This window comes from Macaca nemestrina, chromosome 16 (assembly GCF_043159975.1).
Source record: "Macaca nemestrina isolate mMacNem1 chromosome 16, mMacNem.hap1, whole genome shotgun sequence".
In the NCBI taxonomy this organism is placed as follows: domain Eukaryota; kingdom Metazoa; phylum Chordata; class Mammalia; order Primates; family Cercopithecidae; genus Macaca; species Macaca nemestrina.
This window is the reverse complement of record NC_092140.1, coordinates 81,761,184-81,785,355: the sequence shown is the minus strand read 5'-3', so window position 1 is coordinate 81,785,355 and position 24,172 is coordinate 81,761,184. Positions and strand designations below refer to the sequence as shown.

Sequence of the window (24,172 nt, the reverse complement as noted above, 5' to 3'; positions counted from 1 at the left end):
CTACTCGGGAGGCTGAGGCGGGAGAATCACTTGAACCTGGGAGGTGGAGGTTGCAGTAGGCTGAGATTGTGCCACTGCACTCCAGCCTGGGTGACATAGCGAGACTCTGTTTCAAAAAAAAAAAAAAAAAAAAAAAGTTGATTGGGTACTCTGTGTGTACAAATTTATTCAAAGTCTTACTTTGTTGGACTGTCTGGGGATCTTCCTTTTAGAAAGGAATATTCACTGCTACTTGTACTTTGTCTAATCCTGAATTTATTAACATTTAAACAATTAGCATTCCTCTATTTACAAACTACTCAGACCACTGACATCTCAGGACTGAGGACAGGGTGCCTGAGGGGCCCTTGCAGGGTGATTCTCTAATCTATCACCCAATCAGTTAGGTCCCTTATTATAGGCTGTTACATCAGGAAATTTACAATGATTGGCCCTAACCAAACAGAAAGGGTATAATTTCTTCAACTCTAGTCTTTTTTCCTCAAAGTATTTGTCCTGAACACCTTCTCTTCAGCACATCCTAAACAGCCTATTTTGCAACTGGGACCTGATTTGGTTTGCTAAAATCTTAGTCAAGTTGTTTCACTAAAATGACAACTTTTCTTTTTCATCAACTCTTAAGACTTATGAAAATGACAGTGCAACCCGTATCAGGAAGTCTGTTCTCTGGGGATGTTCCCTGTTTTCGGGAAGGGAACCTCGGGGCTCCTGCCTGGATGTTATATGTGGCTGCTGGCATGCGAGGAGCTGGGCAATCTCCCTAGCGTGCCACTGCTTCACATGCAAACGCCTTCCTTTCAGTCTGGATCTTTACTCCTGCCCCCTGAAGAGCCCTGTAGCCCCTGATTCAGAGCCTCTCCCCTTTTGATTTTTCTGGAAAATAATTTCTACCTCCAAAAAGCAAGGGAAGGGACAAAGTTAAGCTGGCAGGACAGGTGTTGGAGATAATCTGCACAGGTGTGCACTGGCTTGGCAACAGGTTTTTAACAAATTGCAAGTCCAAGATCAGGGTGCCAGGATGGTTGGGGTCCTGGTGAAGGGCTCTCTTCCTGGTGTGCGAACAGCTGCCTTCTCACTGTGACTTCACATGGTGGAAATAGAGAGCGCTCTTGTCTCTTCCTCTTCTATAAGGACACCAATCCTATCATGGAGGTTCCACCGTCACGACCTCATCTAAACCTAATTACCTCCCAAAGACCACATCTTCAAATACTATTATAGTGGGGATTAGGGCTTCAACATATGCAGGGAGAAAAAAAGGTTTGTTCTATTCAAGAAAATGCTGAAGGACCATTCTATTGTCAGAGCTCACCAGTAGGGTTAGCTGAGTCTGTTGTTGGGCCTGCATTGATTCACCGTTCGGCTTCTCCCTCTACTTATCCCACTTCCATCTTATTCCTTCCAGGAGCACTGATCCTAGGACTCCCTAATAAATATGCTGGAGGGTAAATTCCTGAAAGTCTGTGCCCTAGGGGAACCACATTTAGGACAGTAACTGACAGCTGTTGTAATTTATGAGTAGCTTTTGACATGTTCTCACTCTTATCTTTAATCCTCACAAAGAGCACTGTGAGGCATTAACTATTTTTCTGCTCTTAGGATAAGAAAACTGAGTGTCAGGAGGACATTTGCCCAGGGCCATATAGCTTGTTAGAAAAAAAGCTGGGGCCCTGTGCAGTGGCTCACGCCTGCAATCTCAGCTCTTTGGTAGGCTGAGATGAGTGGATCACTTGAGCCAGGAGTTCAAGACCAGTCTGGCCAACATGGTGAAACCCCATCTCTACCAAAAATTAGCTGGGTGTGGTGGTGCGTGCCTGTAATCCCAGCTACTCACGAGGCTGAGGCAAGAGAATCGCTTGAACCCAGGAGGCGGAGGTTGCAGTGAGCTGAGATTGCCCCATCACATTCCAGCCTGGGCAACAGAGTAAGACTGTCTCAAAAAAAAAACGCTGGGATTTAATCTTGATCTCCTGACTCTGACAAAACAAAACAAAGAAACAAATACAGGCCTGTGCCACGAGCTGGGCCATAGAATTTGATACGAAGACGCTGACTACTTACGCCTCTTTTCTATAACAAAGCTGCACTGTCATTTCTGAAAGCATACACATTTAGATGCCAACATGTTCACCAGTTACGCTCCAAGGCCAGAAACACTCAAAACATTAAAGAGACCAACAAAATCTTAAAATGTTGACTGCCCTAATGAGTTTTCAGGTTTTCTCTCTGGGAAAATAACAGGCAAAAGCTGCTGTAATTCTCTCCAAGCAATGGGGCACCTAGGACACAGAGATGCCAATAGTCTCCTTAGCAACCATCCAAAATCAAGTTGCTAGAAGATGAAATCCTGATCTATTCATGCAAGAGATCACATGGGGTCAGGTACTGTTTATCTCTCTAGCAGAAACCACCAGTCACTGGGATTTTAATTGCATCCTTATGATTTCTTTAAAAAAAAAAAAAAAAAAAGAAGTAAACAGCAGAAATGAGACCAGTTACTAATGAGCATGCAGTGAACATAAAACCTTCAGCTGACTTCTTCAAAGCACATACTTTTGTAAAGTGTGCTTCAGAAGCCATTGCTTACATACATGGACACACACGCACACACACATACACACACACACACACACACACACACACATGCTTTTTAGGACTTCAGATGCTGCCTGTTCTTCATTATAATTCAAAACTCACAAACTGAGCTCATTAGGTGAATGTTTGGTTCAGGGGGATTTTACAGTCACATAGCCATTTGACTGTGATGTGTTTGCCTCACCCCACATTGCTTTTTAATGAGCTTGCCTCCTAAAAGACCATAATACTGAGCAGTCCTGGGGTCAACCTGGAACTAAAGGATATAAATCAATGGCTTTTTTTTTTTTTTTTTTCTCATTAAAACAGCCTTGCTGAAGAAGCAGGTGGTGACGGGTCATATAACTAACTGCTGAGTCCTTGACAGTTGCGGGTCTGAATTATATTTTCTGTCGCCTTTCAGAACACTTATTTATTGATTTAACAAATATTTATTGATATATTTTTGACATTAATATGTGTCGGGCACTCATTAAGACTTAAAAGTACAGATATACAGTGGTATAATTAATTAACAAAATTTCTCTACCAACAAATACTCTGAACCATGTTGCTTCATCCCGTTTCTGCAAATATCGAAGACTAGAGATGTTACTGGCAGAATAGCGCCCTGTTTCTCATATGCATAAAGAAGAGTCACACTATTTTCAAGGGCCAACAAAGGAGCAATTTTGTAAAATCAAGTGTCTTGTCTTACAAATCAATTTTTCCTTAAGCTTTTGAAAAGAGTCACTTCAAACATCTAACCTCTGAAGGAAAAGGAGTGACATTTTAAAATGATAGCTGTGGCTTTTCCTTTACAGCTCTAAACGAGCTATAAAGAGCTAGTGCTGCTAAATGAAGGCAACAGACCAAAGACCCAAGGTACCTGGTGACACCGAATAGGAATGGAGCTTAGTCCTGATGGTATTGCGGTTCTTTCTTTCTTTTTGCTTTATCTTCCATTTTCTTTTTCTTTCTTTTTTTTTTTTTTTTTTTTTTTGAGATGGAGTCTAGCTCTGTCACCCAGGCTGGAGTGCAGTGGCGAAAACTTGGCTCACTGCAACCTCCGCCCCCTGGGTTCAAGCGATTCTTCTGCCTCAGCCTCCTGAGTAACTGGGACTACAGGCATGCGCCACCACACCCAGCTAATTTTTGTATTTTCAGTAGAGACGGGGTTTCACCATGTTGGCCAGGCTGGCCATTTTCTTTTTATTCTCCTCCCCATTTTCTTTTGTTCTGCCTAATCGCCTATTAATGGAACTTAAACAGGTTTCAAGCCCCTTGGCTGGTAGCAAACATCAGCAAGTTTGGGCTTTATAATTAGAGCTGACCCTCCTCTGCCACTTTTTCTAGCATGCCCTATGGGTTTGTTGTTAGAGATATAAATAGGAAGACACAGCGGTAGATGCCTGACATGCTGTCAGAATCACGCTGTTTGTAAAATACTGTGAAATTTCCCGTGATTTGTGGAGCAATTTTGAAAGTCAAGTCAGGGAACCTCAGACTCCTTATGGAAGGAATTTGTAGCAAGCTGGCAGCAGCGGTGGGCGTTTAATGTATGTGTTCATTCTCTTACTCCAATTTTAAGTGGGTTTCTGATCTCGAGGGAGTTGTTTTCTCCCATTTTCTCTGGCACCTGTCTTCTTATGCAAAATTGCGTGATGCTGTAAGTACTCTCATGAGATCGGGAGGTGGGGCAGGGAGTGAAAGGCTAGGGAAAAATAATTCTATCAAGGAATCAGATTAAAGAGCTGTACAACTTTACAGCTGGAAGAGGACTGAAAAATTATTTGTCTTGTTCACTCTTCTATCCCCAGAGCAATGAATATTCAGTCAGTAATTACCGAATGCGTACACGAGTGAAGCAGCACTCTTGCCCGTTTTACAGACGGGAAATCTGGAGTCACAATGATGAATGATGTGCCTACAGTTTCACAGGAAATTGGGGGAGCCAGAATTCCAAATCAGGCTTCTCAGACTTTCACATGCACAAGAATCACATGGGGATATTGGTAAAATGTAGATTCTGCTTCAGTAGGTTAGAGATGGGCCTCTAAATTCTACATTTCTAATAAAACGCTGAGATAATTTAATATCGTTAGTCTTGGGACTACACTTTGTTTTGGGGTTTGTTTGTTTGTTTTTGAGACAGGGTCTTGCTCTATTGTCCAGGCTGGGGTGCAGTGATGCCATCATGGCTCACTACAGCCTTGATTTCCTAGGCTCAAGAATCCTCCCACCTCAGCCTCCCAAGAAGCTGGGACCACAGGTATGTGCCACTACGCCTGGCTAATTTTTTAATTTTTTGTAGAGACAGGCTCTAGCCCTGTTGCCAAGGCTGGTGTTGAACCCCTGGGCTCAAGTGATCCTCCTGCCTCAGCCTTCCAAAGTTCTCAGATTACAGATGCGAGCCACCATGCTCAGCCACAGGCACCACACTTTGAATGGCAAGGTTCTAATCACACATTTCAAACTTCTTTTTATTATTATTTTTATTTATTTTTATTTATTTAATTTTTTGAGGTGGAGTCTCACTTTGTTGCTCAGGCTAGAGTGCAATGGTGCTCTCTCAGTTCACTGAAACCTCCATCTCCCAGGTTCAAGTGATTCTTCTGCCTCAGCCTCCCAAGCAGCTGGGACTACAGGCATGTGCCACCATGCCCAGCTAATTTTTATATTTTTAGTAGGGATGGAGTTTCACCACATTGACCAGGCTGGTGTTGAACTCCTGACCTCAAATGATCCACCCGCCTCGGCCTCCCAAAGTGCTGGAATTACCAGCATGAACCATCGTCCCTAGCTCAAACTTCTTATAAGTATTCCCATGTTTTAAAAAAATACAACTGGCTTTACCAGTTGTATATTTTGTTTTACTCATTAAACTTGAGATTTTAAAACTGGATTATGTTACAATCAGCCCTTGTTGCATCACAAATGAGTATGTGGAGATTGTAAACTAAATGAACTGACTTATCCAGTTGCCAAAGTGATGCAGGATTTTTCTCACCCCCTTTGTCAGACTTGTGATGGGGGTACCCCATTTACTCAGCCTGCCACGCTCAACCCCTTGCAGGAGGGAGCACATGAGTGAGCAAGTGCGGGATCTGGATGGCTGCTCTGGGTGCTGCCAGGAGCAGGCTGCGTACAGGCCCGGGAGCGGTGCCCAGGTTGGGGTGCCCGCAACCCCTGAAGCTCCAGAGGGCATGCTACAGTGCTCTTTTAGCTCTGCCGTCTATGGACAGCAGTGTGTTATCAGCTCCGTGAGCCCCTTGCCTCATCATGTGGGGTGGCTGCCCTCTGCCAGTATGACCAAAGGACCAGTGTGACAGCCTTTTTTGGGTACCCACCTTCAGTGGCTCCTGAGCTCTTGTCTGGCATCCAAGATGAATGAGATAGCCCAGACACTTGAAGGATGGTGAAGGTGGAGAATTGTATTAGGCAATGGGAAATGGCTCTCAGCAGAGAGGGGAACTGGAGAGGGGACAGGACAGGCACGTAATCTTCCCATGAAATCCGGCTGTCTCCAGCCAGCTCTTTCTTGTGGTCAAGCTGTCTTTCTGAAATTAAGCCATCTCCCCTCTGAAGCCCATCTGTCTCTCTGAAGTCAAGTTGCCTCCCTCCAGTCAAGCCACTTCTCTCCCTCCACTGACTGAGTCTGGGGTCTTTATAGGCACAGGATAGAGGCATGGGGTGGGCCATAGGTAGTTTCAGAAAGGGAAACATTCGATCAGTAAAAAGACATTATTCAGAAAGAACCCACCGGAAGAGAGCCAGCAAACGGGGATAGGCGTTCTCACTTTGGATGCAGGTTTGAGGCTTTTTGGCTCAAAGGTAGGGTCTTGCCAGGGACCCACCTGTCTGCCTAGAATTTCTCTGCCTCCTGCCTCTATCCAAGGGGTATGGTTAAAAGGAGAATTTTTTTTTTTTTTTTGAAACAGAATCTTGCTTTGTTGCCCAGGCTGGAGTGCAGTGGCAGGTTCTTAGCTCACTACAACCTCTGCCTCCTGGGTTCAAGAGATTCTCATGTCTCAGTCACCCAAGTACATGGGATTACAGGCACGCACCAACACACCCAGCTAATTTTCGTATTTTTATTAGAGATGAGGTTTCACCATTTTGGCTAGGCTGGTCTTAAACTCCTGACCTCAAATGATCCGCCCACCTCAGTCTCCCAAAGTGCTGGGATTACAGGCATGAGCCACCTCATCCAGCCCTAGACCAAGGACCAAGGTTTCATCATGCAGATTAAGCCTCCCTGTAGCAAGCTTCAGAGTTCTTACCAGACCTGAAAAGGTGCCAAACTCTTAGTGAATTCTCTCCTAGATCAGGGAAAAGACTTGGAAAGGAACAGGGACTTTTTTTTTTTTTTTTAAACAAAATATAGATTTTCCCCACAAGAGGCAGCTTTGCAGGGTCATTTCAAAACATGTCAAAGAAATGCATTTTGGAGTAAAATATTTTTATTTCTTTCAGGGCCTGCTATCTGTCATGTGATGTTATACCAAAGTCAGGCTGGAATTTGGTGTCTTATTGCTACCAAAAGTCTGTTTCTCCAATCTTGAGATTTCTACTGTAATGTTTAAACTGCCCGGCTGTGCCTGAATTTCAAAGGGAGGAAAGTAAAATGAGGGATGTCAGACAACCCCCTTCCAATCATGACCTGAACAAAATTTTCAGATTTCCTTTGGAATGCCTTTGGCTAAGGCAGGGGGTGGGCATCAGTAGGTTGAGGTGCATAGAATTTTATTTTTGGTTTACACTATCATGAGACAAAAAAACCGGAATTTGGAGGACCATGTTGGAGCATGTGTTCAGTGGGTTCAAGCAAAAAGGAAAGGGTCTGTGTTTGTCCATGTCTCCTCACTCATTCTGGAGGAGTGATTCTTCTGAACACCATATGACACTCAAGCAGCCCAGCTACTCAGGAGACTGAGGCAGGAGAATTGCTTGAACCTGGGAGGCGGAGGTTGCAGTGAACTGAGATTGGGCCACTGTATTCCAGCCAGGGTGACAAAGCAAGACTCCATCTCAAAAAAAGAGAAAATCTTGGTCTCCATAACCTCTTATCTTTTTTGTTGTTGTTCTTTTCTTTTTCCTTTTTCTTTTGAGATGGTAGCAGCAAGATCGTGGCTCATGGCGGCCTCAGCCTCCTGGGCTCAAGTGATCCTCTCACTTCAGCTTCCCAAGTAGCTAATAATTTTTTTTGTTTGTAGAGACGAGGTCTTGCTTATGTTGCCCAGGCTGGTCTAGAACTTCTAGCTGAAGCAATCTTCTTGCCTCAGCCTCCCAAAATGCTGGGAATACAGGCATGAGTCACCACACCTGGCCCCAGATATTCCTTTCTACTGATTCCAGCTATTTAGATAATAACTCTTTCAACCAATTGCCAATCAGAAAATCTTTGAGTCCGCCTATGACCCAGAAGCCCCCACTTCTAGTTATCCCACCTTTCTAGACCAAACCAATGTATATCTTACACCAATTTGTTGCGGGACCTTTCCTTGGTTCAGCTAAAGACGGGGTTCCTTGTCCCACAGCCGCAAAAGTTTAGGCTTGTAGATGGTTTGAAGGGTGAGTAAAACAGGGTATTATTGGGTGAAAAGGAATAAAAGGGGGAACAGGGACTCTCCACAAGGCCAGAGTTACTCTAGTGTGCTTCCCGCCTTGCAGTTTGAATCCTAGGTTTCACACAGGAAGAGGAGGGGCCAGGCTCCGCCCCACTGCCAACTGTGTGAACTTCTGTAGCTCCACGCCAGTGCCCATGCGGGTTGGAGTTTTGCCAGGGACCCCTCCCACGCGGCTGTCTCATATTGACTGATGTCTATGTCTCTCTAAAATGTATAAAACCAAGCTGTAGCCTGATCACTTTGGGCACATGTTGTTAGGACTTCCTGAGGCTGTGCAATAGGCATGTCCTTAACCTTGGCAAAATAAACTTCTAAATTGATTGAAACTCATCTCAATACTTTCTGGTTTACAGTTGATTAGTTAAGCTTAGAACTGTTCGTCCCCCTGAAACCAGCTAACCACAGAGAATACCCTTTCCTCTTCAGATTACGGAGACTTTCCCTGCTTGCAAAAGAACCCAAACCATAAAAGTCACCCCATCTGCAACTTGTTGCCCCACTGGAAAAAAAAAAGTCCAAGGTAAAACTACTGTGACACTCTGGAGTGCAATAGCCAGAAAAAGATCATCTCCTGAGAGAGAGAGAGAGCTCACGAGCGAGCACAAGCTATCCTTATGACCTAGCTGTGGAAATCCTGTAACATCACTTTCACCACATTCTATTTCTTTGAAGTGAATCATCAGGAGTCTGGCCCACATCATGAGGGAGTGTACTAGGCTTCACGTTTTCAAGAAAGGAGTGTCAGATGTATTGGGACATACTTTAAAACCACCTGATGGTCATATCCAATGGCGGTAGAAGGAGTTGCCCAGGAAGACAGGCAGTAACTCAGGTCCAATAGCAGCTTGTTCTAGCAGTCTCTCAGCATAAGTATTATTGTCCTCATTTTTCTTGCTTGGAGGAATTAAAATAATATAGAGTTCATCTAAATTCAAATAGTACTATAGCAGGTGCAACATATTTACCCTAGTCTGCCGCCTCACACAAGAAGATATTGATTAAATCTGTCTGGATACAGAGAGGAATTTTTATCCTAGTATTTGTCTCTCTGCCATTTGGCAATCCCACTGCCACAACCAATACAGAAAATCAGGGATGTTAGGTGTACACATTGGAAAATCATCAGAGACACATGCTTTATGCAAAAAAAAAAAAAAAAAATAGAAGAGTGAGAGGTGTTTTTATCACAGAGGGAAGAGATTCTTGGAAGGAAGCCTCATAGCATTAACCAAAATAATGAATAAGCTAAGTCTAAAGAGTCACAGTAATTATTTCATGTTAAAGATGCTAGAAGAAAAAAAAAACTGAAAAAAATTTTGCATTAGAATTAAATTTAAAAGGCTCAATTATAACTCTCATAAGACTAATGGTCAATTTTTTGTTTGGGTTCTTTGTGGCTATTGGATTTGTGATTTACAAAGAGGATGTTTGACCCCAGGGAAGCAATTAACATCCCTTTCACAAAATAGCATTTATTGCTCAAGGTCTCTGAAAGCTGAAGGAACTGTAAAAGATCAATAATCAGTTTTAAAATATGATTCACATAATACTGTCTGGATTCAGGAAATGGGCAAATTCTGATTTTTTTTTTTTTGAGACAGAGTCTCACTGCACTTGCCCAGGCTGGAGTGCAGTGGCGCAATCTCGGCTCACTGCAACTGTGAATTTCGGGGCTTCCATTTTAATGGGCTATAAAGGACTTTCTTGATGGGTGATCAAAAGATGTTGTGGAAAAAAATAAAACAAAAAAGACAATGGCTTTGAATTAGCCGAGTGTGGTAGCACATGCCTGTAATCCCAGTTACTCAAGAGGCTGAGGCAGGAGAATCACTGGAACCCGGGAGGCAGAGGTTGCAGCGAGCCAAGATGGCACCACTGCACTCCAGCCTGGGTGACAAAGTGAGACTCCGTCTCAAAAGGCAATGGCTTTGGAGTGGAGGTTGATAAAGAGGATTGTGAGCATGGAAATCAGTATTGTAGAGGATTGAGCGCTGATGTGTCGGGGTACTCTTACACTGCTCAGGGTACATTTTTTTTTTCTTTTTTTCTCCTTAACACAAAATGAGAAAGGATGCATTTTTGAATCCAAGTACTTGTTGACCAACTATTTCACATTCACAGTATGAAAACTTCACACTACCTTTGCTCAGGTCTGTGCCGGAATCAACTTTTAATGCTATATTTAATAGAGAAAATGATGAGGAAGTTTCTACAAAGAAGGAATGACAGAATATAACAATTTTGCAATCCCTAGTGAATTACTGGGTCTAGACAATATTCATCAATGGCTGCTAACATCATAGAAAGAAAGAAAATCAGACATTATATATCTCATGCTAGAAGTGCACAAGACCACTTAAATAGTCTTCCCCCCCACCAAAATTCAACCTGAGACTGATCATACCTTGAAATCTAACTACTATGTTTAGAAAATACCAAGGGAAGGCCAGGTGCAGAGACTCACGCCTATAATCCCAGCACTTTGGGAGGCCAAGGTGGGTGGATGGATTACTTGAGGTCAGGAGTTCAAGACCAGTCTGGCCAACATCGCAAAACACCAGTCTCTGATAAAAATACAAAAATTAGCTGGGCTTGTGGTGCGCACCTGTAGTCCCAGCTACTTGGGAGGCTGAGGCATGAGAAACACTTGAATCTAGGAGGCAAAGATTGCAGTGAGTTGAGATCGCACTGCTGCACTTCAGCCTGGGCGACAGAGTGAGAGACTCTGTTTCAAAAAAAAAAAAAAAAAAAAAAGGCCAGGCGTGGTGCGTGGTGGCTCACACCTGTAATTCCAGCACTTTGGGAGGCCACGGCGGGCAGACCACCTGAGGTCAGGAGTTTGAGACCAGCCTGGCCAACATGGTGAAACTCCATCTCTACTAAAAATACAAAAATTAGCTGGATGCGGTGGCGCGTGCCTACAGTCCCAGCTTCTCAGGAGGCTGAGGCAGGAGAAGTGCTTGAACCTGGGAGGCGGAAGTTGCCGTGAGCTGAGATCACGCCCCTGCACTCCAGCCTGGTGACAGAGTGAGACTCTGTCTCAAAAAAAAAAAAAAAAAAAAAAAACAAGGGAAGAAGTAACGTCATATGTGAGACCTTGGAGATGCAATCAGAAAACTCTAGAATGTAGAGAACTGTATGGGAGGGCCGGGTGTGGTGGCTCACACCTGTAATCCCAGCACTTTGGGAGGCCGAGGCGGGCAGATCATGAGGTCAAGGGATCGAGAGCATCCTGGCCAACATGGTGAAACCCCGTCTCTATTAAAAATACAAAAATTAGCTGGGTGTGGTGGCACGTGCCTGTAGTCCCAGCTACTCGGGAGGCTGACGCAGGAGAATTGCTTGAATCCGGGAGGTGGAAGTTGCCAAGATCGTGCCACTGCACTCCAGCCTGGTGACAGAGTGAGACTCTGTCTCAAACAGCAACAACAACAACAACAACAACAAAAAACTGTATGGGACAAGTAAATTAATTATTCATCCACAACAATGACAGAGAGTGGTGTATGAAACAGAGAGAGGAGGAAAGAGAAGGGGAACAGAGGGAAGGCAAAGAGAAAGGAGAGGAGAGGACTAAGAGACATCAAAACCAACCACAATGTATGGACCTTATTTGGTTTCTAATCTAAACACACTGTTAAAAAAAAAACAAAAAAAAAAACAAAAAACAAAACAAACAAAAAAAAACAGAAAAAAAGAAAAGAAAAAAAAAGGCCAAAGTCATGTACTCTCTTTTTACCTTTCCCCTTTTCCTTTTGGCTGAAAAATGCAGACATTATGGTCCCCTATGCAGACAAGGACACCACACAGGGATGGTAAAATTATGAGATGGAAGGACCCTAGTCCCCAACAGCTTTATATGCAGCAGAGCCACCATGTTGGCTCAGTTGTTTACACACCGGGGAAGTGAATTATGTTGACAAAGCTATGGCAAGAGCTCGACCTATGGAAAGGGTCCTTAAACTGAACATTCCTTGACTCCACCCATTGATATTTATCTAATATTTTCACCTACCCCCGGATGTGAAAACTGTCTTCCCCTGATGCTTATGTATTTGGGGAGGAAATCCATCAAAAAGGAAGCCCCAAGATTTGCTCTTAGTGGGATGTGGACACAATTGCTCATTGATATTCAGCACACATGGCTTCTCTGGCTTTGAAATCTGAACACTAGTGGGGATCTGTCTGTTTAATATGGTATTTTAGGGCTTATTCTTATTTGTGGTTTTTATTTGGGTACTTTGATCAAGTATTTCAGTGCTGTTTCCTACACTATAATTTTATTTAATGTATAAAGTATGATATAAATGTTTTGGTAAATTACATATTTTCATACTGTAATTGGATTTCATTACAGTAATGATAAATTAAATTTTCTCATGCTTTAACACTTTATTCCCACAGCAATACCTAATGAGCAATTAAAGTGACTTACTGAGAGTGAAGGCTTCTTGCAGGCCGCAGCAGCCGTATGTCACATCAGACATAAGGCACTGAACAGACGCAATTCAATGGAATCCTGTCATCCATCAGGCAAAATACATGCAGAGTCTTGTCTGATCTCCCAGAAGGAGCAATGCTGTGTGTGTAGTTTTGTTTTCTTATTCTGAGTTATCACTTGGTAGATGGTCCTGTTCCTATTGTGCTATACAGCAAAGAATTACAAAGCCTTGTCAATTCTGCCTCCTAAACCTATCTCTGATGTGTTTCAAATTGATCCGCTTCCTTTATCTTCACTACCACTTTCCTAATCAAAACCACTATCCTTTTCCATTTGGATTAGTACAATAGTGTCTCAACTGGTCTCTTGGTTTTTCATTCGGGTCTCCTCCAATCCATTTTTTCCACAGCAACTACAGGGATCTTTTGAAAAAGTAAATATAATTATTTTATATTCAAGCTTAAATTAACCTTCCAGTTGGCCAGGCATGGTGGCTCATGCCTGTAATCTCAGCACTTTGGGAGGCTGAGGCGGGTGAATCACAAGGTCAAAAGTTCGAGACCAGCCTGACCAACATGGTAAAATTCTGTCTTTACTGAAAATACAAAAAATTAGCCAGGTGTGGTGGCACGCACCTGTAATCCAGGCAGGAGAATTGCTTGAACCTGGGAGGTGGAGGTTGCAGTGAGCCAAGATCGCGCCACTGCACTCTAGCCTGGGCGACAGTGACACTCTGTCTCCAAAAAAAAAAAAAAAAAAGTCTCCTTCCAGTTTACATTTGCTTTGTACAAGGTCTCCAAGGCCTTGCATGGTCTAGCCACTCCCTCCCTCTTCAGCCAATGGCACTGCTACAGTTTCACTATATCCTGCCCACTGGCATCCTCTCTCTCCCACAGATACCAACATACCAGGGGCTTCCCTCCTCAGGGTTTGCAGATGCGACTTCTTTTTCCTAAAACACTGCTGAAGAAATAAATAATATTAAACATAAAGGTAATAAAAACTTAATACTCATCACTTCCTAATTTTTTTTTGTATTTTATTATTATCCATGCTCTTAAAGTTATATTTAAGTATCTATCTAGTGAAAATACTACACAATGTATTACAATACTATACAGTATATTTTATTTATTTATTGAAACTTAGTCTCGCCCTGTCACCCAGGCTGGAGGGCAGCGGCATGATCTTGGCTCATTGCAACCTCTACCTCCTGGGTTCAAGCGATTCTTGTGTCTCAGCCTCCCGAGTAGCTGGTATTACAGGGGTGTACTACCACGTCCGGCTAATTTTTGTATTTTTAGTAGAGACGGGGTTTCTTCATTTTGGCAGGGCTGATCTCAAACTCCTGGACTCAAGTGATCCACCCGCCTTGGTCTCCCAAAGTGCTGGAATTATAGGCCTCAGCCACTGTGCCCAGCCTATAGAATTTATATACTATACAATGTACAGTGCACCTCTTCCAACGTTGCCTTCAGTGATCTCTTCTTGGCAGCTTGAAATCAGCTATTGTAGAAGTACTTGCACCATGGAAATTGGTAAACACTACAAATCAGGGCTTTCCTGTGGGTAGGGGAGTTTAGGGAGCCCAGCTGTTAAACATTTACCAGTATACTGCTGCCTATAATAAATCTTTTGTGTTTCCTTTCAATTATGTATATTTATTGCAATATATATAATTGCAATATAATTAATGCAGTTACAAAATAATTTCCACATCATAATGTTAAATTCTTTTAATATGTTTTCTCGTTTAGTCACATCATAACTCTACAGAGTATAATAATTCCATTATATAAGCAAGGAAGCAGGTGCAGAGAGATTAACATAATTAGGCTGGTACACAGCAGAAATATCACTTGAAATATGTTTGACTGGCCAGGCAGTGGCTCACGCCTGTAATCCCGGCACTTTGGGAGGCAGAGGGGGGCAGATCACCTGAGGTCAGGAGTTCGAGACCAGCCTGGCCAACATGGTAAAATTCCATCTCTACTAAAAATACAAAAGTTAGCTGGGCATGGTGGTACGTGCCTGTAGTTCCAGCTACTTCAGAGGCTGAGGCACGAGAATCACTGGAGGTTGCAGTGAGCCAAGATAGTGCCACTACACTCCAGCCTGGGTGACAAAGCAAAAAAAAAAAAAAAAAAAGGTAAAAAGTTTGACTCCAAAGCTCATACTCTCTTTCTATACTAAACAATATGGAAACTATTTTAGGAAGTATTTCTTTTTGCTTGTGTATAACTGGAGAAACAAGGGATCTCTCAGGAATTTAGGCAGGGAGAATTCAGAGAAGGAGTTTTATAGCCTTGGTGTCATATTGAAGCAAAATTATCAACGTACTACATCACTAATGTCAGGGAAATTGAATGAATTACCACAATGCCATATTCATTTGTAATTTTTGAATGACAATGTTTATGTTAGTAACCAATAGGTAATGAGTCTGGTTTATTAAGAAAGTCTTGGTCGTAGCATTTTTTGCCTATATGAACTCCCCTGGAGATAATACTTTCTCTTGCTAGAATGTTTCTGAGTGAACACGAACAAAGAAAATCTCTGGCCTGGAGAAATTAGGCTTGTGCATGATAGACAAGGACAAAATCTAAAAGTGAGCTCAGCTATCTGTTAAAGTCATTGTAATTCCCTCAACTCACTTGTAACATCTCGCCTAATGGTTTTGCTGCTTAATGGCTACCTGATAGAATTGTGGTGTTCTGAATTAACAAGGCATGAGGGAATTCTAGCTAGAATTTCTGGTAAACTTTTTCACACGTCTCAGACTTTGGAAACTGGCCCAGTTCTAATGACCTATATTGATCAGAAAAATATCAATTAGAATTCTATCTATTAGAACTCTATCATTTAGAACAATGATTCTCAGATTTTGGTGTGCCTAGGAAACACTCTGGGAGCTTGCTACAAATGTCAGTTTCTAGACTCACCTCCAGAAAGTCTAATTTTGTTTGCCTGGATTGGGGCTCAGGTGTCTTCATTTTAAAACACATTTCCCCCAGGGAATTCTAATGCAACTTATACAGGAACCAGAGGCTGAGAACACTCATCTAGGTTGAAGCATGTTTGGTGGTGGGTGTGGTGTTAGGGGTTTTTCCTGCTGCACCTAGTCTAGAAGACCCACAAAAAAGAATGTAGTTCTGCCTATTAAGCAGGTTGGGGCTGGGCACGGTGGCTCATGCCTGTAATCCCAGCATTTTGGGAGGCCGAGGTGGGTGGATTGCTTGAGCCCAGGAGTTCAAGACCAGCCTGGGCAACGCAGTGAAACCCCATCTCTACAAAAAAGACAAAAATTAGCTAGGTGTGATGGCGTGCACCTGTAGTCCCAGCTACTTGGAAGGCTGAGGTGGGAGGACAGCTTGAGCCTGAAAGGTCGAGGCTGTAGTGAGCTGTGATCATGCCACTGCACATTCCAGCCTGGGTGACAGAGCAAGACTCTGTCTAAAAACAAAAACAAAAACAAAGCAGCAAAGAAGGTTGGGTGGCCTTGAGGTCTGACCTAGAATCTAAGCCCTAGATAAGGATGGAGCTTCAAGTTGGCCTAAGCACTACTAGACTTTTTGGAAAAATTGTAGCCAGCAATGAGTTGTTGGGCCTTCCTTCCTAGAATTGCATTTGTGCCTTAAAAATTTTGATAACAACTTGACCAATCATCTGAGGGAGTAAAAAATTCTGGTGTTACCTTTTTTAGGGCACTGGCCTCTGCATCCTATGCTCTGTGAGCCCCATCCTGGGATGTGGTCTCAGCTCTTGGATGTTGATATGTTTAATGACATATAGGGCTATATTGAGGAAAAATAATATCTACTCTGGCAAATTGTTATAAGGATTAAATGGGATAATACAAAAAAACAACTAGCCAAGCATCTGGCATATAATGAGTCCTTAGGAAGGTGAGGGATCTGGCTGTAATATCTATCACCTTAAGGGCCTCCACAGTAAATCTGTGAATTTAGTTCACAGAGGCCATGCCCTCCTTTTCTCTCACGGTTCTGTAAACATCCCTCTTCAAGCTGTTTGAAAAGGACAGTAGGGGAAGCTTGCTCTTTGTTCAACAGTGTATGAGGAAGAGGTGCTCAATAAGTTGTTTTTTTCTTTCTTCTATATAATCATTTTTAAATCTCCACTTTTCCTTTCTTGTCTAGCCTTTTCATCAACAATTTTTTTCTCTCCCAATCTCTGTGCACACACACATACACACACCACATACACATTTTAAGGCCTCCCATGACCCAGAGACCAAGGCCAAGGCTCCAATCTTTAAAGTTTATTCCTGGGGTGCTCTAGACTCTGCTTCTCTTCTCCCATGGTCTCATATTTCAATTTATTCCTTCTACCTGAGTAAAGCTTAGAGCAGTTCCCTTCATCTGCTTACCCTTTATATGTTTTAGGCCCTTTTCCAAGTTGTTGCACAAGAAGAAACCTTCATTTTCTGCTTAAATTTTTTTTTTTTCTTTTTCTTCTTTTTAGAAATGGGGGTCTCGCTATGTTAACCAGGCTGGTCTTGAACTCCTACCCTCAAGTGATCTTCCCATCTCGGTCTCCCAAAGTGTTGGGATTACAGGCGTGAGCCACTGTGGCTGGCCAAAAAAAATTTTGGTTTTAGTATTTATTTTTCAGAGACAGGGCCTTGCTCTGTCACCCAGGCTGGAGTGCAAGGGACGATCATGACTCACTGTAGCCTTGAACTCCTGGGCAGACACAATCCTCCCACCTCAGCCTCCCAAAGGTGGGGTTACAGGGTCCAGCCACTGAAACTTTCATTTTCGACACACTCCAGGTCTCTTCCCATCTTTCCTGTTAATTTTGCTAGCTAATCGCAGAGTTCTGACAGCTTTTCCTGGCCCTGTGCTGAACACACATAAAATTTCCTCAATTTTGTGCAAGGCTCTGATGTGTGATTCAATACATTACTTGCCCTTCTTAACAATACCTTACTGTTTGTTTCTCTTCAGCGAATGTTCTTTCACCCAAAGCCTGCTGAAACCTGACAATGTGTCAAACACTGTGCTATACATTGTGGATATAACATGAATAAAGCACTATTTTTTATTTGTAAATTATACCTCAATAAAGCTCTTTCTGCCTAGGAGGAGTTCGTTGTCTGGAAAGCAAAGGCAGATATGTAAACATATGTATTATAGTGCAGAGTGCTAAGTATCACACTGTGATGTGAAGAAAAACTAATTTCTTCTGGGGAAGTTGATAAAAGATCTCATAGGAAGTGACATTTCCATTGGTCTTGAACCATAAGTAGGAGTTTGCCAACCAGAGGAAAGAGTGGGAGTGAGGGCAGGGGTAAAAGAGGGCTTCCAAGGAAGGGAATCCAGTGTGCAGAGGCTCTGAAATGACCGAGGAAGATTCTGACGTGTTCCGGGAAGTCTGCTGGGTTTGGTGTGGTTCGGTGCATGGTGGAGTAATGGTGGGAGGGGAAAACGGATGAAATTAAGAGGGCCCAGTTGAAGCAGGAGGATTGAATTTTATTCTAGAGGCAAGAAGAGAAAGAGAAAACTTTAAGCAGGGGAGGAAACGATCAGTTTTGTCTCTTACTTGTTCGTTTCGTCACAGACCTTCGGGTTTTGGAATATGAGGTGCTCTGCTTGCTTAATCAGAGGAGCTCGGGCAGCCTCTGAGCTGAAACACGGCTTTCTTTTCAGGTCTAGAAACGGCATGTTTTCAATATACCCAGGGCTACCAAGTCTGATCCCAGTGCCCACTTGTGCTAATGACGTTGGCCAGGGGGGATGCCAATTTACTAACCTAAGCCTGTCCTTCAAATATTCTTTCTCTCTCTTTGGCTAGGGTTGGACACGTTCTGACAACTTTTGTCTCTTTGAACCCCGTTTTTCCGTTCTGATAATCTTTTTCTTCAGTTATGCTGGCCATGTCTTTAAATACGTTGCTAACGTTTTGGCTCATCTTACCCTATGTTTTAATCCCTCAGATACACACTACGCTGACAGCCACGCCCACCCAAGGAATTTCCGAAACAGAAAGTTTGTCTGCAACAGCGCGCCGTACGGACGTACAGTGCGCAGGCGCAGTCTGGCTCCCGGCGGCGTGTTCCTCTTTCCCCCCGGTTTCCAGTGTCCTGGCAGGTAAGGAACGCCGCCTCTTCATCTCTCAGCGCGGCTTGCCCTTTGTTCCGGACGCCCACTTCTCAGCCCTCCGGCTCCTGGTGTCGCTGCTGTAGGCCACACGCGTCCACCGGCAACAGACCCATGGCCGAGCGCGGGGAACTCGACCTGACCGGCGCCAAACAGAACACAGGAGTGTGGCTAGTCAAGGTAATGTTCACGAGTCTCCCACTTGCGCTCCTCCTAACACAAGTATAATTTAAGTAACTTGAGCCCATCCCGCTCCGTGCACCTCTTAAAGTTCTTTTACGGCTATCTCGTTAGAGCTTCACATATTTTGAGAGGCAGGAGTCATTGTTGTATCTGTTTGCAGATGAGGAGATTAGTTTAGGGACGCAAAGTGTCTTTCAGCCGGTTACTGGTCTGAATCAGCCTGGACTAGATCTCTTTCTCACGGCTTTCCTGGAGCCCTGTCTTGGTGTTCCTAGACTTGGGCGGTGCATTTTATCCCAGACTGAAGAATTGCTTGTATCTTTCCCTTGGTGAAACTGGTTTTAGCCATGAGCCTGTGTGAGGTAGTTGAATGTCTGCTTTCTGTACAGTTTTTTCGGCGAGAAACTAGAACTGGTCCCTGCGTACTCTTAAAGTATTCTCTTAGGTAAATGGTCCTTAATGAAGCTCTCAAAAGAGGCGAGAGAGCCCTGAACAAACAGAAGGAGAGGTCAGGAGAGGTCATTGGACTGGAGTATTCTTTCAGAGCACATTTGGGTCTGATGAAACTGGCCGTCAATAAATGTTTTATGTAAAGACAGCAATTTTGGTTGGCTCACAGCGGGCACTATTTGTGCTTTACTGTTTCATGTTGGGGAGTGTTTTCTCCTAGGGGAGTTTCATAATACTTAAGCAAATTCAAAATGTGATCCTGAAAGTCGTTGAGACTTAAAATTTAAGGACTTTCGGTTTCTTAATGCTTTAACTGATTTATCATGTGGCTGAGTTCTCGTCAATTAAATCTAAGAGGTCTTTCTTGTCGGCCTTCTTAAAAATGGCTCCCTTATGATCATTTGCTAACACGACAGATCCGTATTACATTCTTTCTTTTCTTTTTTTCTTTTTTTTTTTTTTTTTTGAATCAGAGTCTTGCTCTGTCGCCCAATCTGGAGTGCAGTAGTGCGATCTTGGCTCACTGCAAGCTCCGCCTCCCAGGTTCACGCCATTCTCCTCTCTCAGCCTCCCGAATAACTGGGACTACAGGCACTCGCCCCCACGCCCGGCTAATTTTTTGTATTTTTAGTAGAGACAGGGTTTCACCGTGTTAGCCAGGGTGGTCTCGATCTCCTGACCTCGTGATCCGCCCGCCTTGGCCTCCCAAAGTGCTGGGATTACAGGCGTGAGCCACCGCGCCTGGCCGTTACATTCTTCAAAGCACTTTTCACAGTGTAGAGTGATTTTGTGTTAATATGTTCAAAGTTGGTTACCTCCGTCTTTCCAACACACAAAGTCACATTCCATGAGATTGGATCTTTGCCTGTCATACCCAGAATAGTGTTTGGCACATGGTAATTACTCAACAAAAAGGTGATGAATAAATGCATGACCTCTCATTCTTTAACCCTCGCCTTAATCTGTGGCACTGATTTGACTTATTTCCAAGCTCAGTGTGACTTAAAAGGATGAATTAAATAGGCATTTCTCTCTCCAGCAGCGTGTTAATTGGAGGAGAGTCACTAAGGAGGAGATGGCCCTTGCAGACTGAAGGAAAAAGCTTGAAAAAATGGTGTGACTTGAGATGGTGCCATTGTTCTAGGAGCATGGTAAATGCTCAGTGTTTACGCCTTACAGGATTTGGGTGGGTGGACATAGCGTATACCATGGGGAATGGAACAGAAATGCAAGACTCAAAATACATAATCAGCATGGCGTGTCGTGGAAAACAGAGAGAACCTAGAGCAGAAGATCTGTGTAGATAAAGGTTGGGACCATATACTCAGATTGTCATATCATGAAACGGAGATGTTCTAACTTTAGTTTACAAGGAAGTAACAAACTTTTTGGAGGATTTGAGTGAGGTAGAGATGCCAAATATTTATTCAGAAAAAAAAAAAGTTTGGCAGTGTGCAGTACGAATTAAAGGGGAGGGTAAGTAACCAGAGTCACATTTAGAAAATCATCACAGGATTGGGCCGGGCACGGTGGCTCACACCTGTAATCCCAACACTTTGAGAGGCCGAGACAGGTGGATCATGAGGTCAATAGTTTGAGACTAGCCTGGCCAGTATGGTGAAATCCCATCTCTACTAAAAATACCAAAATTAGCCGGTTGTGGCGGCATGCGCCTGTATTCCCAGCTACTCAGGAGACTAAGGCAGAAGAATTGCTTGAAACTGGGAGGCGGAGGTTGCAGTGAGCTGAGATTGCTCCGTTGCACTCCAGCCTGGGCAACAGAACAAAAACTCCATCTCAGAAAAAAAAAAAAAAAGAAGTAGTAACTTGTTGCTTAGAAAGTGTGTCTTCATTCTCATCTCATCAGAATTTTATTTGAACTACGTATTGATTTCAAGTTTTTTCTCCTTACATTAATATTTTCTGTTAAAAATAATACCTTGAGTTCTGATCTTTGTTGCTGAAAAATGTTTCTTCCTAGGATATATCAAGGTCATCTTGTACATATTTAATTCCATCACCAGTTACAGAACTGTGTAAATGCAGTAAGGACTGTACATACAAGATCTCTTATTGTTTTGAGCAGGAAAAAAAATTAATGCTTCACCAGAACTGGAAAGACATCATAGAGAAGGTGATGTTTAAGAAGAGCCTGTTTGGAGGTTGCAGTGAGTCGAGATTGTGCCACTGCGCTCCTGCCTGGGCGACTAGAGTGACACCCTGTCTCAAAAAAAAAATAAATAAATAAATAAATTGGATGTGAGTGTGATCTGGCTGGGACATCTGTCACCCCATTGATCACCAGGGTTGATTTGGCTAATCTGGCTGGCTAGGTGGGTGTCCCCTTCCTCCCACTCCACTCCATGTATGTCCCTCCTGAAGCTGCACCCTTGATCAAAGAGGATGACCATCCCGATAGAGGAGGACTGGTCTTCAGTCAAGGGTATATGTGTGGCTGTACTCCCCTGCTGGAACCTCCAAACAAGCTTTCAAGAAGAGCTTATGGAAGGCCGGGTGCAGTGGCTCATGCCTGGAATCCCAGCACTTTGGGAGGACCAGGTGGGCGAATTGCTTAAGCCCAGGAATTTGAGACCAGCCTGGGCAATATAGCAAAACCTTTTATGTACAAAAACTACAAAAAGTTAGCTGGGCATGGTGGCATACGCTTGTAGTCCCAGCTACTTGGGAGACTGAGGTGGGAGGATCACTTGAGCCCAGGAGGTTGAGGCTGCAGTGAGTTGAGATCACACCCCTTGTACTCTAGGCTGGGCGACAGAGTGAAACCCTATCTGAAAAGGAAAAAAAAAAAAACCTTGCCAGCAGGACTGGGGATAAATAGTGTGTTTAGGGAAAAACAAATATAGTAGTAGATTGTTTACCAAAAAAGCAAAATATCCAGGACCTGTACTGTTCTGGCCTAATGAAGTGCTATTTCTGGAATTTTGAGTATCTTTTTTTTTGGCTGAGCACAGGGGACTTTATTGATGGCACACGACAAGGCAGAGCTCCCTAGGCCCCTCCCTCTTCAGGGGGTCTGCATGGAAACTGAGGAGGGGAGATTCTCAGTGTGGTTGGGGACTGAGTATGGCAGGGACTCCCCAGCATGAGGGCCTCTCTTTTCCTCTTGTTCTCTCACTGGGGCTGGTGGTCCGGGGTCTTACTTCTTAGAGGCCATGTGGGCCATGAAGTCCACCACCCTGTTGCTGTAGCCAGATTCGTTGTCATACCAGGAAATGAGCTTGACAAAGTGCCAGCCCCAGCATTGAAGGTGGAAGAGTGAGTGTTGCTGTTGAAGTCAGAGGAAACCACCTGGTGCTCAGCGTAGCCCAGGATGCCCTTGAGGGAGCCCCCTCCAATGCCTGCTTCACACCTTCTTGATGTCATCATATCTGGCAGGTTTTTCCAGATGGCAGGTCACGTCCATGACTGACACGTTGGCAGTGGGGACATGGAAGGCCATGCCAGTGAGCTTCCCATTCAGCTCAGGGATGACCTTGCTCACAGCCTCGGCAGCACCAGTAGAGCCAGGGATGATGTTCTGGAGAGCCCTGCAGCTGTCACGCCACAGTTTCTGGAGGGGCCATCCACAGTCTTCTGGGTGACAGTGATGGCGTGTACTGTGGTCATGAGTCCTTCCACGATACCGAAGTTGTCATGAATGACCTTGACCAGGGGCGCTAAGCGGTTAGTGCAGGAGGCATTGCTGACGATCTTGAGGCTGTTGTCGTACTTCTCATGGTTCACGCCCATCACAAACATGGGGGCGTCAGCAGAGGGGGCAGAGATGATAACCCTTTTGACTGCTTCCTGCAAGTGAGCCCCAGCCTTCTCCATGGAGGTGAAGACACCGGTGGACTCCACAATGTACTCAGCGCCAACATCGCCCCACTTTATTTTGGAAGGATCTCGCTCCTGGAGGATGGTGATGGGATTTCCATTAATGACAGGCTTCCTGTTCTCAGCCTTGAGGGTGCCATGGGATTTGCCATGGGTGGAATCAATACGGCAACATGTAGACCATGTAGTTGAGGTCAATGAAGGGGTCATTGATGGCGACCATATCCACTTTACCAAAGTTAAAAGCAGCCCTCGTGACCAGGCGCCCAATATGACCCAATCCGTTGACTCCTACCTTCACCTTCACCATGGTGCCTCAGGGACGCGGCTGGTGATGTGAGAGAAGATGCGACTGTCTGTCAAACGGGAGGAGCAGATAGCCAATTTTGAATATCTTAAATCTACAAAAGAAAGATGATCGAAACACATTTTGATAGGCATTAGACATGATTGAATTTAACACTTTACAATAGCTGTCACCTGCCAAAACATGTAATTAGCTATAATTTTTACCTTGTCATAGAGCTAGTCTTTTGTAGTTTGTACTACCCTGTTTATATTGCTCAGTTTATGCTATTGTTAGGTTACCTACTGGGCACACCACTGCTGTGCACCCTATACCAAGTAATGATTTAAAAATTGGGTGATGTGCTGGGCACAGTGGCTCATGCCTGAAATCCCAGCATTTTCGGAGGCTGAGGCAGGTGGATCACTTGAGGTTCAAGACCAGCCTGGCCAATATGGTGAAACCCCGTCTCTACTGAAAATACAAAAATTAGCTGGGTGTGGTGGTGGGCACCTGTGTAATCCCAGCTACTCTGGAGGCTGAGGCAGGAGAATTGCTTGGATCTGGGAGGTGGAGGTTGCTGTGAGTTGAGATCGTACCATTGCACGCTAGCCTGGGCAATAGAGTGAGACTCTGATGTTTAAAAATATTT

General features: G+C 43.9%; 1 protein-coding gene, 1 long non-coding RNA gene and 1 pseudogene across 2 annotated transcripts in view; 2 read left to right on the top strand and 1 right to left on the bottom strand.

Annotated features, from left to right (window-relative positions):
- Nucleotides 1–5,670: 5,670 nt before the first annotated feature.
- On the top strand, nt 5,671–11,842 carry LOC139359235 (uncharacterized). Its single transcript, XR_011615168.1, has 3 exons — nt 5,671–5,821; nt 6,536–6,633; nt 10,326–11,842. It is a non-coding gene; the product is annotated as an uncharacterized lncRNA (long non-coding RNA).
- Nucleotides 11,843–18,636: 6,794 nt separating this feature from the next.
- Nucleotides 18,637–24,172, top strand: part of LOC105491696 (general transcription factor IIF subunit 2) — a 170,120-nt gene continuing 164,584 nt past the window's right edge. The window contains exon 1 of the mRNA XM_011758278.2: nt 18,637–18,944. Coding sequence (XP_011756580.1) covers nt 18,879–18,944 — 66 coding nt within the window. The 5' untranslated portion in view covers nt 18,637–18,878. The remainder of the gene's footprint in view (nt 18,945–24,172) is intronic.
- LOC105491694 (glyceraldehyde-3-phosphate dehydrogenase pseudogene) lies at nt 22,555–23,544 on the bottom strand (annotated as a pseudogene).